This window comes from Daktulosphaira vitifoliae, unplaced genomic scaffold, assembly GCF_025091365.1.
Source record: "Daktulosphaira vitifoliae isolate Bord-2020 unplaced genomic scaffold, ASM2509136v1 Scaffold_3, whole genome shotgun sequence".
Taxonomy (NCBI): domain Eukaryota; kingdom Metazoa; phylum Arthropoda; class Insecta; order Hemiptera; family Phylloxeridae; genus Daktulosphaira; species Daktulosphaira vitifoliae.
Window position 1 is genome coordinate 15848707 of NW_026099574.1, and position 14572 is coordinate 15863278.

Consider the following 14572-nt stretch of genomic DNA (forward strand, 5'->3'; position numbering starts at 1 on the left):
TATTTATTAAAGACAAACGCCTAAAAGAGCAAAATACAGTACTAATAACTATAATACAAAACGTATAACTAAAAAAAAAGAAATACACTAAATTAACAAATTTAAGCTTAAATTCTCAAGTTAATAATAACACAACACATAATACATTAACTATAAATACAAATATTGTTGAGTAACATAAGTAATTAATCAATTCTTTAATTTAGCATTTATAAGAGTTTGTAGCTTGGTTGGTTTATCATGAAAAAAATCAAAATTACCCAATGAATATTAATGAATAATATTAATGAAAAAAAAGAAAAATTTATCAATTTTTTTTAAATCAATAAATGATAAACTATATACCTAGTATATTATTTTAATTTATATTTTTTTTATTGATTTTGACCTTTTAACATAATTTATAAGAGTTATAAAGAACTTTATTAATATTTAATTGAAATTATAGCCAAAAAACCCAATTAATAAGTGAAAAACTATAAAAGAAACTTTGCATACTACTACTTGTAATGTGCTATGGTTCAATAAAATATTACAGTAAAAAATTTCATAATAATGGAATTTCAAGTGTAAAAAAAATTTGAATGTAATTCCTGGCATTTTAAAATATTCAATAGTTTTTACATTTTAGGTTAGTATATAGTACAGTTGTAACATCTGAGATTAATATATCAAACAAAAGATTCCTACTTTTAAAAGGTAACTGATTTTTATTTAAAAATTTCTACAAAAAAATTTAAAATGTTTATTTTATGTTTTTTCTAGACTGTGAACTACATTTGTTACCTGAAAAAGGCACTTTGTCTTCCAAAGATCTGCCATCTTCTCCGACTACACATGGTAAGTGTGTGCTCAAGTTTCCACAAAAATATCAAGCTCGACTTATAGTTGACCTTGTCAAGTTAAACATGCCATGTAAACATAGTCATCTACAGTTATCCGGTCACAAAGTTGTATGTGGAAAATTAGAAGATCTACATGAATCTGATCGACATTATGTTTTTAACGTGGATGAACTTTCATCGGTAACCATTACTGGTTGGAGGTTTACCTTTACGTTAATATATAAGTATGCTGCTAGTTGTTTTGATAACGAAGTATCGCAACAAAATGGTACAATAGTATTTGTCGCTGGTTTCGAATGCCGTTATAAAATCATTCAACCTTACGGTTATCGAATTCGATTGCTCATTAACTCTATACCTTATGGTCATGTCGATAGCTCAGTAGATGACGTAGATGAAGCGAAATCATTATCAGTAAGTTTATTTTGAACTGAAATATTAGTTTTAGAAATTTGGTCAAAAAATGTTTGCATCTTTGAAACTATATTACATCATAATGATATTTAATTAAAATTTTATCGTAGATTAATACGACTCCTCTTCAACAATATACTACATCTACATGCTCTGGAATTTTGTTTTGGTTGACTGATGGTCCAATTCGATGGTCCCATTGTGCTTCAACTGATAGTCCTAAAAAACATATGTCTATGTTATCTAATGCCAATATAGTTTTAATGGAGTCGTCATCAGTGTCATTACGGGTACCAACACTTAAAGTAACCTATAAAGCAGAACCTATAAACGAAATCGTAAAACAGTGTCCATATGGATCTGTTTCACTTAAATCTAGTCAATGCTTGACTATTATTAATGAAATGCAAAATTGGAATGATGCTGAAGATTTTTGTATAGAAAATGGCGGTCATTTGGTCAGTATCGATAGTCATCAGACTCAATTACTTATTGATACCATTCTAATAAACAGGTAATAGCCTTTAGTTTTTAACCAATAATTTACAGTTAATTTATGAAAATATATTAATATCTTTCTACAGTCCTGGCTATAATGATAATGCTGCATATTGGATAGGAGCAACAGATATTAACAATGAAGGATTTTTCCAATGGACAGATTCATCTCCATTTACCTTTTCCAGTGAGTTTAATAAAATTTATTTAATATCAGCACATTTGAACAAATCTAAAGGACACTTAGTATTTTTGAAAACAATATTTACGTAATTAAATTAAATTTATTTTATCTATTAAGATTGGTACCAAGGTCATGTCCACCCATCTCAAGTTGGGTCAAACTCTAAACAGCCTAATGATGATGGACTTAGTCAGCAAGATTGTATAGAACTACGACAAGTTTATGGTTCTCAAAACAGACTTTTTAAATATTTCATACGTAATTCATCGTATACGTGGAACGATAGAGACTGCACAGTGAGGAATCGATTTTTATGTCAAATACAACAACATACTCTTACTAATATTTATGGTAATTTAATGCATTTCCTTTTTTTAGCGAAATATTTAATATTACATTTATAATATAACAAAATAACGAACTGTAATAATAATAGTAACAGTGGTTTACGATACTTTGGATAATAATTTGTATTGTACAATACAGTTATTTGGTTTAACCAATAATGGTTGGTTATCAACAATCTAGAAATAAAAATGTGCGGAATTAACAACCTTTTGATTATTTAATTTTATTTATAACATAAACTATTTAAAATTTTATTAATGCAGTTTATACTGCACTAAACATTATGTGATACAAATATTAATTTAAGTGTTTCTATTTGAAAATTTCATAATAAACTTTTTATGATAATGACTATAATAGTATTTACTATTATATCAGTTAGGCCATTGATTCATTTAATAGCGATGTACAATTTATTAGATTCAGACGATAACAGCTGTAATTCGACAATAAAATTGACGAATGAAATGAGGTTTGTGACCATTTCGAGTCCAGGATTTCCACAACCATATCCGGATAACTTAGACTGTACCATTAAATTGGAAGTACCTCGAGACTATCAAATTGAAGTGGAATTCGATGAGCTTGTACTAGAAAACGAGTCAACGTGAGTGGTGTCTATATTTACTACTTTCTATTTCAAAACAATTATGTTAGTTTTTAATGTATAAATGTATTTTGTTATAATTAATTATTTAATATAACAATTTTGATTGATTATTTACAATCAATTATAAATGTTCTATATGTATAAACTTGTATGTTCTTTGTTAAATTGACAGTTGCAGTTACGATTACGTTGAATTAATTGCGGGTGATGAAGATCAGGGGCCAAAATATTGTGGTGACAAAAGTGACGTGCTAAAATTGACAAGATATGTGACTGAAAGGTCTAAGCTTAAAATACATTTTGTATCGGATTACTCACACTCATTCAGTGGATTTAGAGCTCGTGTGTCAGCTGAACACGGTGAGATATTATTTTTATTAGCGTCTTGTTAATAGTTACCTAAAGATTATATTTAAAATACTGTATTTCAGTAAATAATGGATGTGACGATGCACGGCAGCAAATGTATAACGGATCTTGTTATTTATTTGCCAGCTACCCAGAAGTATCATGGCACACAGCTAAAAGTATTTGCAACGGGATAAAAGTGAGCATAAAAAATATTTATAATCTTTTTAATTAACTTGTTCAACAAAGAATGTTGGACTTAAGAATATGTTCCAACGTATATACGTATGATTGGCATTTTCATTTATTATAGGCGAATAATAAGTATAATTTTGATATCAATTTATTTTTCAGGCTGAACTAACAAGTGTGCATAGTGCCGAAGAAGAGCAATTCATCGAATCTTTTATACGAGAATCATCAGATAGTCGATCAGCTATATATTGGTTAGGCGGTACGTGGGATGAAAAATACTGGTATTGGATTGACAATTCGACAGAAACATTTTCGGGTATATATGTAATTAAATTGACAATACTAATAATGAATACACTGACATATAGCTTCACACCTATATGTCAGTAAAATCTCTAAGAAATATATAATTTTGTATGTTTAAAACTGTTAAAATGTTTTTCATGTCTATTAAAAAGTTAACAAAATATATGGTTTAATAATAAATATGGGTTGACCATTGAAATAAATATTTATATTCGCAAACTTAATGTATTTAAATTTTATTTATTGATCGATTTTTTTTTACCTTCAATATTATACGACATCAAATTAAAAAAACACTCTTAAACAATTATCTAAAATAAATATTGCTATAATTGTATATTATAAACTATATTAACTAATTTTTTGTTCGATTTAATAATTTCTTTGTATAACTCTACGATAAATGATCTAAAACAATATTAAAAGGATTTCACATTATACGGCGCTCTTGATATATAATATTAATACATTAATGCTTTTTTAAACTATGCTTGCTATTAATTATTTACAATAATCATTATTCTTTATTATTGGGTTTTTTATAGCTTGGCTAGCAATAAACAATGCAAATACTCAAACATCTTATAAAGATTTATGTTTAGCCATTAGTTGGCTCACTTCACCACCTGTCAACCTTCCTAGGGGCCTATACTGGACTGCAAATATTTGTAACACTGTTGGAGGTTATATTTGCAAAAAAAAACAATTAAGTAAGTGTACTATTTATTTAATATCATAGCTTTTATAATATTTGTGTATAATATACGCTCTTTAAGAATCATCGGATTATTACAATTTAAACAAGACAGTATCTGGCATTAGCGGAGTTTTGACTTCCTTAAATTATCCGGCGAATTACTATCACAATTTGGATTATTGGACTCACGTAGTCGGACCAGATCGTGCAAGAATTGTGTTTCAGTTCGATTCGATAAACATTGAACCACAAGTAGATTGCCTTTATGATTACGTGTCTGTGATGGAAAAGACAAGTCAAAAAGAAAATGATAGAGCTATGACAGTGTGTGGTTACCGCGGCAACAACTTAGAAGAGTAAGTAAAATAAGACATTAAACAGACATAAAGATGAACTGTATTTTTTTACAAATGAAACTTATTATGTAGCTACATTTTTGTAACGGAATCAAACGAAGCTTATGTACACTTTCAGTCAGATTACTCTGTGTCTAGTTTTGGGTTTCATCTTAAATGGAATGTCATTGATATGTCTGGATGTCCGTCACAGACCCTCACTGCATTTCAAGGTCAAGTTGTCAGTCCAAACTACCCAAATTTCATTTTACCTAATCTCAACTGCATAACCATGATACTGGCACCAGGTGGGTTTAATTTAAATACAAATAAAATTTCTTAAAATTATATTTTAAAATCATTGGTTTAAATGAATCTCTACATTCATTTCATTTATATAAAACACATAAAGCAACAAAGTTTAAATTTTTAGTTGGCCGACGTATATGGATCGAATTTGTTGACTATAATTTAGACAACTCACAATCAGTTAAGATATATTTGTCAAGAACTGCAGATTACGTTACACCTTTCAAACATGCAAATTCCATTAACGACGGTGCATTCCTTTCAGATGGCGAAAGTGTCAAGATCGAATACAAGACAAATTCCACGCCAAGAGGAAGAGGATTCAAAATTGCCTATAAAATAAGTAAGATTAAATTTAAAAAAAAACCCAGCACAGGGTGGTCGTTGCACAGAGGTGACGTGGCATAGTTGGGTTATGTATAATGATACCTGACATTAAAATCACTATCATAAAAAACGCTTCGATGCAAATCTTTAGATAGTGTTTAATTTAAAAAAATTGGTGGATTATTCCAAAAGCTACATGATCTCCTATTTCCTTTTTTATATCTTGATTGCAAGTTTTATGATTTATAAGTGTAATATATGAATATATATATATATATATTTATAATCTCTCTATGGTTTCAATCCGTAGATTGGTTTGCAGCCATCTTCCAGTCTTCCCTCTTATCCGCCTTCCTTTTCATTTACACATATGAGTCAAATCCTTGGTCCTTTATTATCTGTTGAATGAATTCCAATCTTGGTCTACCCCTACGATTCTTTCCTTCTATTATCAATTTCAACAATCCTTCGTGTCTTATTATATGACCTATCCATTCGTTGCGTCTTCTGACTATGTTATTCCATAGTAACATTTCATCTGATATTCTTTCCAGTACTCTACATTGATTACTCTGTCCATCCAACTTATTCTTAGCATCCTTCCATAGCACCACATTTCAAACGCCTCAAGTCTTTTTTGTTTCTTCCATTGCTATTGTCCAGGTTTCACATTCGTACAGAGCAATGCTCCATACATACGTCTTTAATAGGTTTTTTCTTATTTTTAGACTCATGCTTCTTGATGTAAATATAGTTTTCTTTTTGTTAAAGGCTATTTTAGCTTGACAGATACGTTTTATAATCTCACTTCTATTTCTTCCATCCTTGCTGATTGCGCTTCCCAGGTATGTAAATTCATCTACTTGTTCTATTGCTTGGTTTCGTATTTTTATCTGTATTCTTGTATTATTTTCCCTTTCACATACCATTACTTTTGTTTTCTTGACATTTATTCTCATTTATTTTTGAATGATTATCCTTAACGCCAATATTGCTTCTCTCGTTCCCATATTCCCATATTTATAATATATAAAGGGAAATGGTCCGATAAAAAAAAAGTATGTCGCATAAAAGAAGAATATAAATAGTACTTATTTTAAAAAAATTATAATTATCCATAGATTTTACATAAAGTTAAAAATATAAAAAAGAATTTTTTTATAAAAATCGTATTTTAATTATTAACTTTGGTGTTAGTTTTCACCATGAAAAAAAATGAAGTCTGAAATATTTTTATTTCATAATAAAGTATATTACATAAGCTTTAACATAAAATTAAGTTGAAAAAGTTCTACTTTCTATATGCATTTTTAAGTTTTGAACTCTCCCTGTATAAAGGATAATAGTCCGATTTAAAAAAAAAGTATATCGAATGAAGAAGTATATAAATATTATTTTTATAAAAAATATATATTGATTCATACATTTTCAAAAAGTTGTAGCATTTTAAAGTTAAAAAAGTAAAAATATAAAATTGAGAATTTTAACACAAAAACAGCATACGGTAACCATTTTCACTGTGAAGACAAAATAAAGTCCAAACGTTTTTTTTTTTTCAATAATAAAGTATATTATATAAGTTTTAATTTAAGGTATATATAAAAGTGTCAGTATTTCCGGAACACTTTCAAAAGTTAATTTTTTGTGAAAAAATTATCATTTTGAATCCCTCCTGTGGGTAGGTAAAGGGTCAGATTTATAAAAAAAATATATCAAACAATAGGTAAAATTATCATGCAATTTATAAAAAAAAATTATATTAAATTTTCATTTTTGAAATATTTATAGCAGTTTTAAGTAAAAAAAATTGAAATAATTTCAAAAATTTGTAATTTTTTTGGAGATCTACCCCATTTACGGGAAACGATGGAAATTTTTTCAAATTTTGAGGGCAATTTATTCGACTAGATACGATTTGTGATTTTTTGACGTATTATTGAAAGAAATCGGTTCGGTGAGAGCTAATAGAAAGTGGTTATGAACACAAAAAAAAAATTAAAAATTAAAAAAAAACACATCATAGTAAAATTAATACCTTCTCAGCTTCGCATCGAAGCTTAATAATTGAATCTTAAAATGCCAATTATGAAACTCCTATACAATTCTTCGTTAGATTTTAAACGAAATTTATGCTAACATCAAGACTTTTTTATGATTTTTTCAATAAATAATAATATTTGCTTAAATATGTAACAAACATTTTTTTAAACAACCACATTTTCTATTTAAACACTATAAAAATGTGTCATTGACAATGTAAATCATATTTTCAACCAATTTTTAAAAAATTATATTTACTTTTAAACACTATCACTATTATTTAAAGAAATCCTATACATTTTAATCATTAAAACTATAAGTTTAATATTATAATGCGTAAATACTTTTAACTTTATGATATTTAATTTTTTATTTTCATATTTAGTAACCGATTTCAATGAAGAACGATCAATATTATTACCGAACAACTCTATTGGTTTTATGTATAGACTAAACTATCCATTACCGATGCATATTCCTAGTATTCGTTATAGACAAAGACTCAAGGCATCTATAGGAAACTTCATACAACTTCAGTTCAATCATGTGGTTCCGGCGCAAAGTAAGTTTTTAATTAGTTATAATACATACAAAAATATTCTATTTAAATTAAAAATTAAACAGTTTGAGTTATAAATAAAACAGAGAGTAGTGTAAATCTAAACTATATCAACAAGTTACATAGAATTATGTTATCTTTACATACATAATTCATTATAAATAAATTTTAATGAAAAATTTTTACTATTTCATCATAATATTATTTAGTAGTAGTATCTTATAGATTAATTTGTAAAATTATTTTGTTCGTAAATAACATGTTTTATATAGTGGATACCACATTAGGACGTACAATTTGTCCGGGCCACGATTCTGGTACTATAATAGAAATCCATGACCACTACGCTTCCCAAAACGGAACATGGTGGCTATTATGTGAAAATGTTGATCATCTCAAATCAGTGCCTATTTCAATATCATCTTATCTCAACACAATTTCCATTGTTACCATATACAATAAAAAACAGGCCAGCATTTTAACATCAATCAATATATCAATAAGTGTCAAAAATGGTAATCTTTTATTTTTATTGTATAAAATGTTTATTAACTGTTACAATATGTACAGTTTCAAATGATATAACACATTTTTGGTGCATTTTTTAAAAGACGCGCCAGCGTAATTTGTTTTAACAAACATAGTTTCTAAATATCAATATTGTGAACTGTTGTGAAAATATCGTTACGGATTTTATATTATTAATTTATTGAAGTTTATTCCTACCATTTATACAAGGTGACAAGGTCATTTAAGAATAAAATACTTATCTACTCAAACTATTGCAATTTTTCTATTTTTATATAAGAAAAAACTGTTTGATTCAAAAAATTATACTACATATAAATAAAATTTTACTAATCAGCATATGATCAATAGAAAATTGGTCAAAAATCACTAATTTTAACAAGCAATAAAAAATCAAATAAAAAAATTTAAAAAACAAAATTGATTGAAAACAATTTTTTTTTATCATATTAATCAAAAAATTAGAGTCCCTATTTAAGACAATTAAATCTTAGGTTTTATCCTAAAAAGATGAAATAAAATTATTTAACTTCATCTTATTGTACATTTTTTGAATCAAACATTTTTTTCCTTTACAAAAATTAAAAATATTTAATAGTTTCCGTGAAACTGAGTATCTTTTCTTGGAGTGATTTTAATTAATCACTTAGTACATGCGATTGAAACAATATTGATAAATAATCATTGTTGAATATTAGGTTTAAGATAAATTTACATCAAATACTTTATATATTGTTTACTGGTAATTTTTATACAGACCCTGAGTGGAAAAACAAACTAATAACACTGTCTAAACGACCGGAAACGGATCGCACGCAAATAGAAACTTGTACACCAAACCCTTGCGTTAATGGTGGCACGTGCGTGCTCAGTGATGCTTCACAAATGTACTTTTGTAAATGCCAAGGAAATCATACAGGTACCGTACTACTCCTCCATTTCTCGCTTAGTATATAATTTTATGTCATGGTAAAAACTTGTGAATGATTTCAGGTCTATTCTGTTCGTTGAACCACTGTGATTTGGGACATTGCGTTTTTGGCGAGTGCCAGTTGACTGGTAATAATGGGTACCATTGTAAATGCCAGTATGGATATACGGGAAAATTCTGCAATGAAAAGATCAAACCATGTGATCTAAATCCATGTAAGGACCATGGAGAATGCATAGCGTTAGGAGACTTGGAATACCAATGTCGATGTTACACATATTGGACGGGTAAGAATACAATGACAACGTGCAGTGACTTAAAAGACTGAACAGTACTCTTAAGTATAATATATTGACTTTTTGATTTATTCACCATAGGGAATCAGTGCGAAAAGAAAATGTTTTACATCACGTACAAACCGCTGACAGAGCGCATGCTACACGAACCATTCTGGCTTGGTCTGCTAACTGTATTCATGGTTTTGGGAATACTGGGCTTAATATGGTGTGCCAAGCGTCACGTACCCGAAAAAATAGAAAAAATTTTGTCTGAAGAAGCTGAACGCAGCAGACACTGTAAGCTGACTAGTTTATAATAACACCATAATAATAAATTATAAATGGAATAAATCAATTCGTCTATAATAAAATTTTTGTGATAGTTCCTCTTTATTATGGAGAAATTTTATATAATTTAATATTTAAACATCGAGAGAAGTCTAAACAGGGAAGTTTAGGGAAATTGTCATTATTGATAATTTATAACAAATAATAATTTGAAGTATAAAAGTTAAATATTCTATATTTATTTTATCGCCTAATGTAAATATTGATATATGTAGTGGAAATCTATTTTTAAATATTATAGTTATATTAAAAACTTATTTCCAATATCTCCTTTAAGCCTAAACATTTTATAAAAACTAGTATTATCAAACTGTTAACAATAAATTTTATTTTAAGATAAAATTAAAATTTATATAGAATAGAAATTTATTATAAAAAATAGTGTAAATAATTCTATAATTCTATAGAAGTCTCTAATTATTTTAGACGAATTTAAAAACAGTTAGACTATATGAAAAGCTTACCATGAATCAAATTCCAGTCATTTATTTAGATGGCAATTATCAACAATAAATTTCACAAATTTTGTTATGAAACTTAAATTAATTAAATTAAGTTATTTAATAATTTTATATGGTGTCAATAATGTTATTTTATAATTTATATAATACATGCATTTTTGACAGATTTGACAAAATATCAATGAGTATATTCTTACATATTATTATTTGAATAGTGGAAAAATGTTTGTGTAACATGATTTATGTTCTGTAAATTCTTTAAAAAACATAATAAAAAAAAAGATAAAATATTAACAATAGAACTTTTTACATATAGCTAAAATTTATGGTCAATACTTTAGCTACATTTGCCTTTTGAAATAAAATATTGTAAGTTGACTTTATTACAATATCGTTCTATATTGTTAATAATAAGTGTATTCCAAAAGCATATAAAGCAGAAAAAAATCGTGGAAAATAATATAAAATATTTCAGTTGATAGTTTTTACTACTCATCATGTTTTAAAAAGAAATATACAGAATTTTACTAGATGTATATATTTTTTAAGTTTTGTTCATAAGTTAAAATAAAACGAATATCTAAATATAAGTTCATTTTTAATATATAGCACCTGCTAATAAAAAAAAACTCTATAACTCTTGTCATAATTCGAAGAATTTTCTCTTATAGTAAAACACAATTATACATTTTCATGCATGTAATTAAACTAACCAAACAACCGAAAACTTAAATTATCAAAGAAAATTCATTCAAAATCAATGACAAGTAAAAATAATTTATTTTATCGGAACAATACTATTTTGACAGTTAAAATATTTTGACATCACGCATTAATGTTTTATTATAATTGTTATTCTTTCCGATAAAGATCAGACGCTTACAAAATTACTTCTAAGGAATTTTAAATATTATTAATTTCTATCCCTCTTCCGCAAAATAGTTATAAATATATCGATATTATTGTGCAGTTACAGTGAATGCATCGGGTCGGATGTCAAGCATGCGAAGCGAATTGTTAGTACCAACTGTGATGACCAATGGAGCAACACCTTCTGATGAAGGAAACTCACCAACTGCACAACAGCCTCAAGCTAAAACGTTCCTCAGACGATTGGGTATACGAAAACCTTCATTAATGAGTCTCACCAGTCCATTACAATCCGGTAGAACGGCTCGTACGTTCAGCCTGGACGACTTGCTCAGGCCACAAGTTCCGAGTAAGGTGTCGACTATGTCCCTTTCTTCAATCTATTCCCACTTCTGTATATTTTCACATTATATTTTGCACTAACACTATTTTATATACTTCTGTGTTTTTCAGTATAATACTTCACCTATGTTATAGTAATATTTTTTATTATTATCATTACATAAGTTATCAAATTCATTGATAAAATTTTAATATTTTTACTTTATTATAGAAATTACTAGATTATACAAAAGTAATAAGTATTTGATGCTATACTAGATCTAAATAATATTAGTACACATGTAATATCTACATGCATCTATGTAGTTGACACATCTACTTTAGATTGAACATACTCTTTTTCATATTTCATTAATGAATGATTTCAATACAATTATTTATTGATGTTTCACTTAGTACATAATTTTTATCTTATTTATTATACAAAAAAAGAATACAGTATTCGAATTTTTGACAACTTTTTTAAAACTCTGAGATTTGTACCTATTGGTTTGGGTAATCCGAAAAATTCATCTTCTACAACTCCTACGTTATTGCTAAAGTTTATAAATAAGTGATCATAATAACACATCGATATAATAACAAAATAGTCTGTTAATGCTATGCTAACTAGTTACTAGAGTAAACTTCCAGCTAAAATACACAAATATTTAAATATATTTTAATGCGGTAGATGTACTATTTATTAGTAGCGCCAATGTCAAATTTTACGACTATTGCATGATAAAATAAATTCATAAATACTATTACCTCCAAATTTTGTTTTTTTTTTTGCTCATTACTTATTATTAAAGTATTTTTTACGTGAAATGAAAAACACTTATCAGAGAAACATGTTCCTCAATATACCAACCCCTAAATATATGTATCGTGAGCGCAATATATGTGTATAGGGATCGTCGCCATTGCTTCATATTGTACTTTTTTTTTAATTTTAAAACTTATTCATATATAAAGAACTATCTGAACATTTTTAGAACTATTCGAATACTGTATAATAAAAGTAAACGTATACATAATTCACGTAATTTTTCTATTAAAAAAAAACGTATAGGGTTCAGTCAACACCGAACGAAGCAAAAAAGTGCAGTTTCGTCGAGACTTCGAACTTCCATTGCGGACAAATCAGAAATACTTCAACAGTTAATATCTCCTGGTTTAGTACGACAAGCTAGTTTTAATGATGAAATAAACCTTGTAGATAAATTATCTACAAATAATATAGACCCTAACGATATATTTTTGCCATCATCACATAGATCACAAGAAACAAGTTTCTCAAATGATTGTTCATTAGGTACGTATAATAAAGTTTGGCTTTTTTAGAATTTTTATTTTATTTTACAATTGTTAAAATGTACATACACACGTGTATAATATATGTATATATATATATATATAAACGCGATGTTTGTAATTTGGGATGAACTTCAGATGAGGCAATGCAAAAAATTGAGAAGAAAGTGACATTTGCTCGATTGATGAACAAATTTCAATCAGAAATGAGCTCTACCAGTTGTTCTGAAGCCGATGCTCAAGCCAAGCGGATGTTACGCCGACCAAATCTCAACCAAGGCAGTGACTCTATGTCCAGTCTGGAATTCGCTTTGGGTACACATTTTAACGACGATTTTGGTTCTAATTTAAAAATAACGTTCATAATTTTTATAACCCCAACAAACCCTTCGCGTTTATATTACCGAATAGTTGCACCATCATATTGTTACAGACTAACATTAAACATTATTTAGCACGAACTACTCTTGCTCGAATAAAACGTAATTGATAATTAAATGTTAATTATTAGTCAAATTATTAATCTGCACAAATAAAACTATTAGGCGTTTGGCACGTACTTAGATCTTAGGAATATTAGAATAAATGCTGTAAATGATTATAAAATAGCCACTAGATCAATTAAAATACATTCGTACTAGTGTATCTTAAATTATTCGTACTTAACATGGTTAAATATAATTTTTGAAATATAATTAGCTACAAATTTTAATAGTCTTAAATTGTTTAACAAAATACAAAATAGTGGCTACACATTTAATTATAGGCTACATTTTAGCTAGCTATTGAAAAAAATTACACGTTTTTAAAAAAAAAAATAAATTTAAGATACGTTCTTTGATTTTTAACTAATAATATATATTTTTCTTTGTAGAAAATTGTCGAAAATCAAATCAATTACTTTTAAATGAATATCAACAACAATCAGGTAATCAAAAGGCAATGAGTGCTGACTCAATATTAGCCATGTTTCGAAATTTAAACCATACTATTGCTGTTACTGAAATGGGTAATTATTTATCAGCATCCACCACACCTAGTTGTTCCAGTCTCCAGGATGAGATAGTTGGATGTAGTGAAGATGAATCTTCAATATCTAACACAGTACATTCACCAAGCGGAGGGGGTAAAGAATCGCCAACTCGGTACCGTTATTCTAACATAATTCAAGTAAATTAAATCCTATAATTATCGAAATTTATAAATTTAACGCTAAAAATGTTTTTTAGATACCAGTGATCGATGTATTGAGTTCTCAAAGAAACTGCTCAAATAACTCGTTAAATAGTTTACAACATCCTCCATCCATTCTTTTAGAAGTGCCAAATTATCGAATGGATTGCCTATCACCCATCCACGAGATGCCAACGCCGATACCATCACCTTCTCCTACTCCTATTACATCCAGAAAATCATCCTTCGGATATTTTAAAGATCACGATAATCAAGTATATCGAACTTGAATTTAATATTTATATCATAATTGTGTTAATAATTAATTTT

At 27.7% G+C, this 14572-nt stretch overlaps 1 protein-coding gene across 10 annotated transcripts in view; it reads left to right on the plus strand.

The window, feature by feature from the left end:
- LOC126901790 (uncharacterized) overlaps nt 1-14572 on the plus strand; it is a 56904-nt gene that overhangs the window by 35998 nt on the left and 6334 nt on the right. For 6 of the 10 annotated variants that reach the window (XR_007703119.1, XM_050678546.1, XM_050678543.1 and 3 more), the window contains exons 4-26: nt 632-699; nt 766-1259; nt 1370-1773; nt 1844-1944; nt 2059-2292; nt 2710-2896; nt 3072-3259; nt 3331-3446; nt 3602-3758; nt 4294-4458; nt 4525-4801; nt 4874-5088; nt 5214-5432; nt 7842-8018; nt 8288-8530; nt 9301-9462; nt 9537-9761; nt 9852-10049; nt 11532-11780; nt 12828-13070; nt 13208-13384; nt 13944-14239; nt 14299-14517. Coding sequence is in view for 9 of the 10 variants with exons in the window: in XM_050678546.1 (XP_050534503.1) it covers nt 632-699; nt 766-1259; nt 1370-1773; nt 1844-1944; nt 2059-2292; nt 2710-2896; nt 3072-3259; nt 3331-3446; nt 3602-3758; nt 4294-4458; nt 4525-4801; nt 4874-5088; nt 5214-5432; nt 7842-8018; nt 8288-8530; nt 9301-9462; nt 9537-9761; nt 9852-10049; nt 11532-11780; nt 12828-13070; nt 13208-13384; nt 13944-14239; nt 14299-14517 (5014 nt within the window). In the remaining variant the exon portion in view is untranslated. The remainder of the gene's footprint in view (nt 1-631; nt 700-765; nt 1260-1369; nt 1774-1843; nt 1945-2058; nt 2293-2709; nt 2897-3071; nt 3260-3330; nt 3447-3601; nt 3759-4293; nt 4459-4524; nt 4802-4873; nt 5089-5213; nt 5433-7841; nt 8019-8287; nt 8531-9300; nt 9463-9536; nt 9762-9851; nt 10050-11531; nt 11781-12827; nt 13071-13207; nt 13385-13943; nt 14240-14298; nt 14518-14572) is intronic. The other 4 variants (XM_050678544.1, XM_050678548.1, XM_050678545.1 and 1 more) reach the window with 4 other exon arrangements.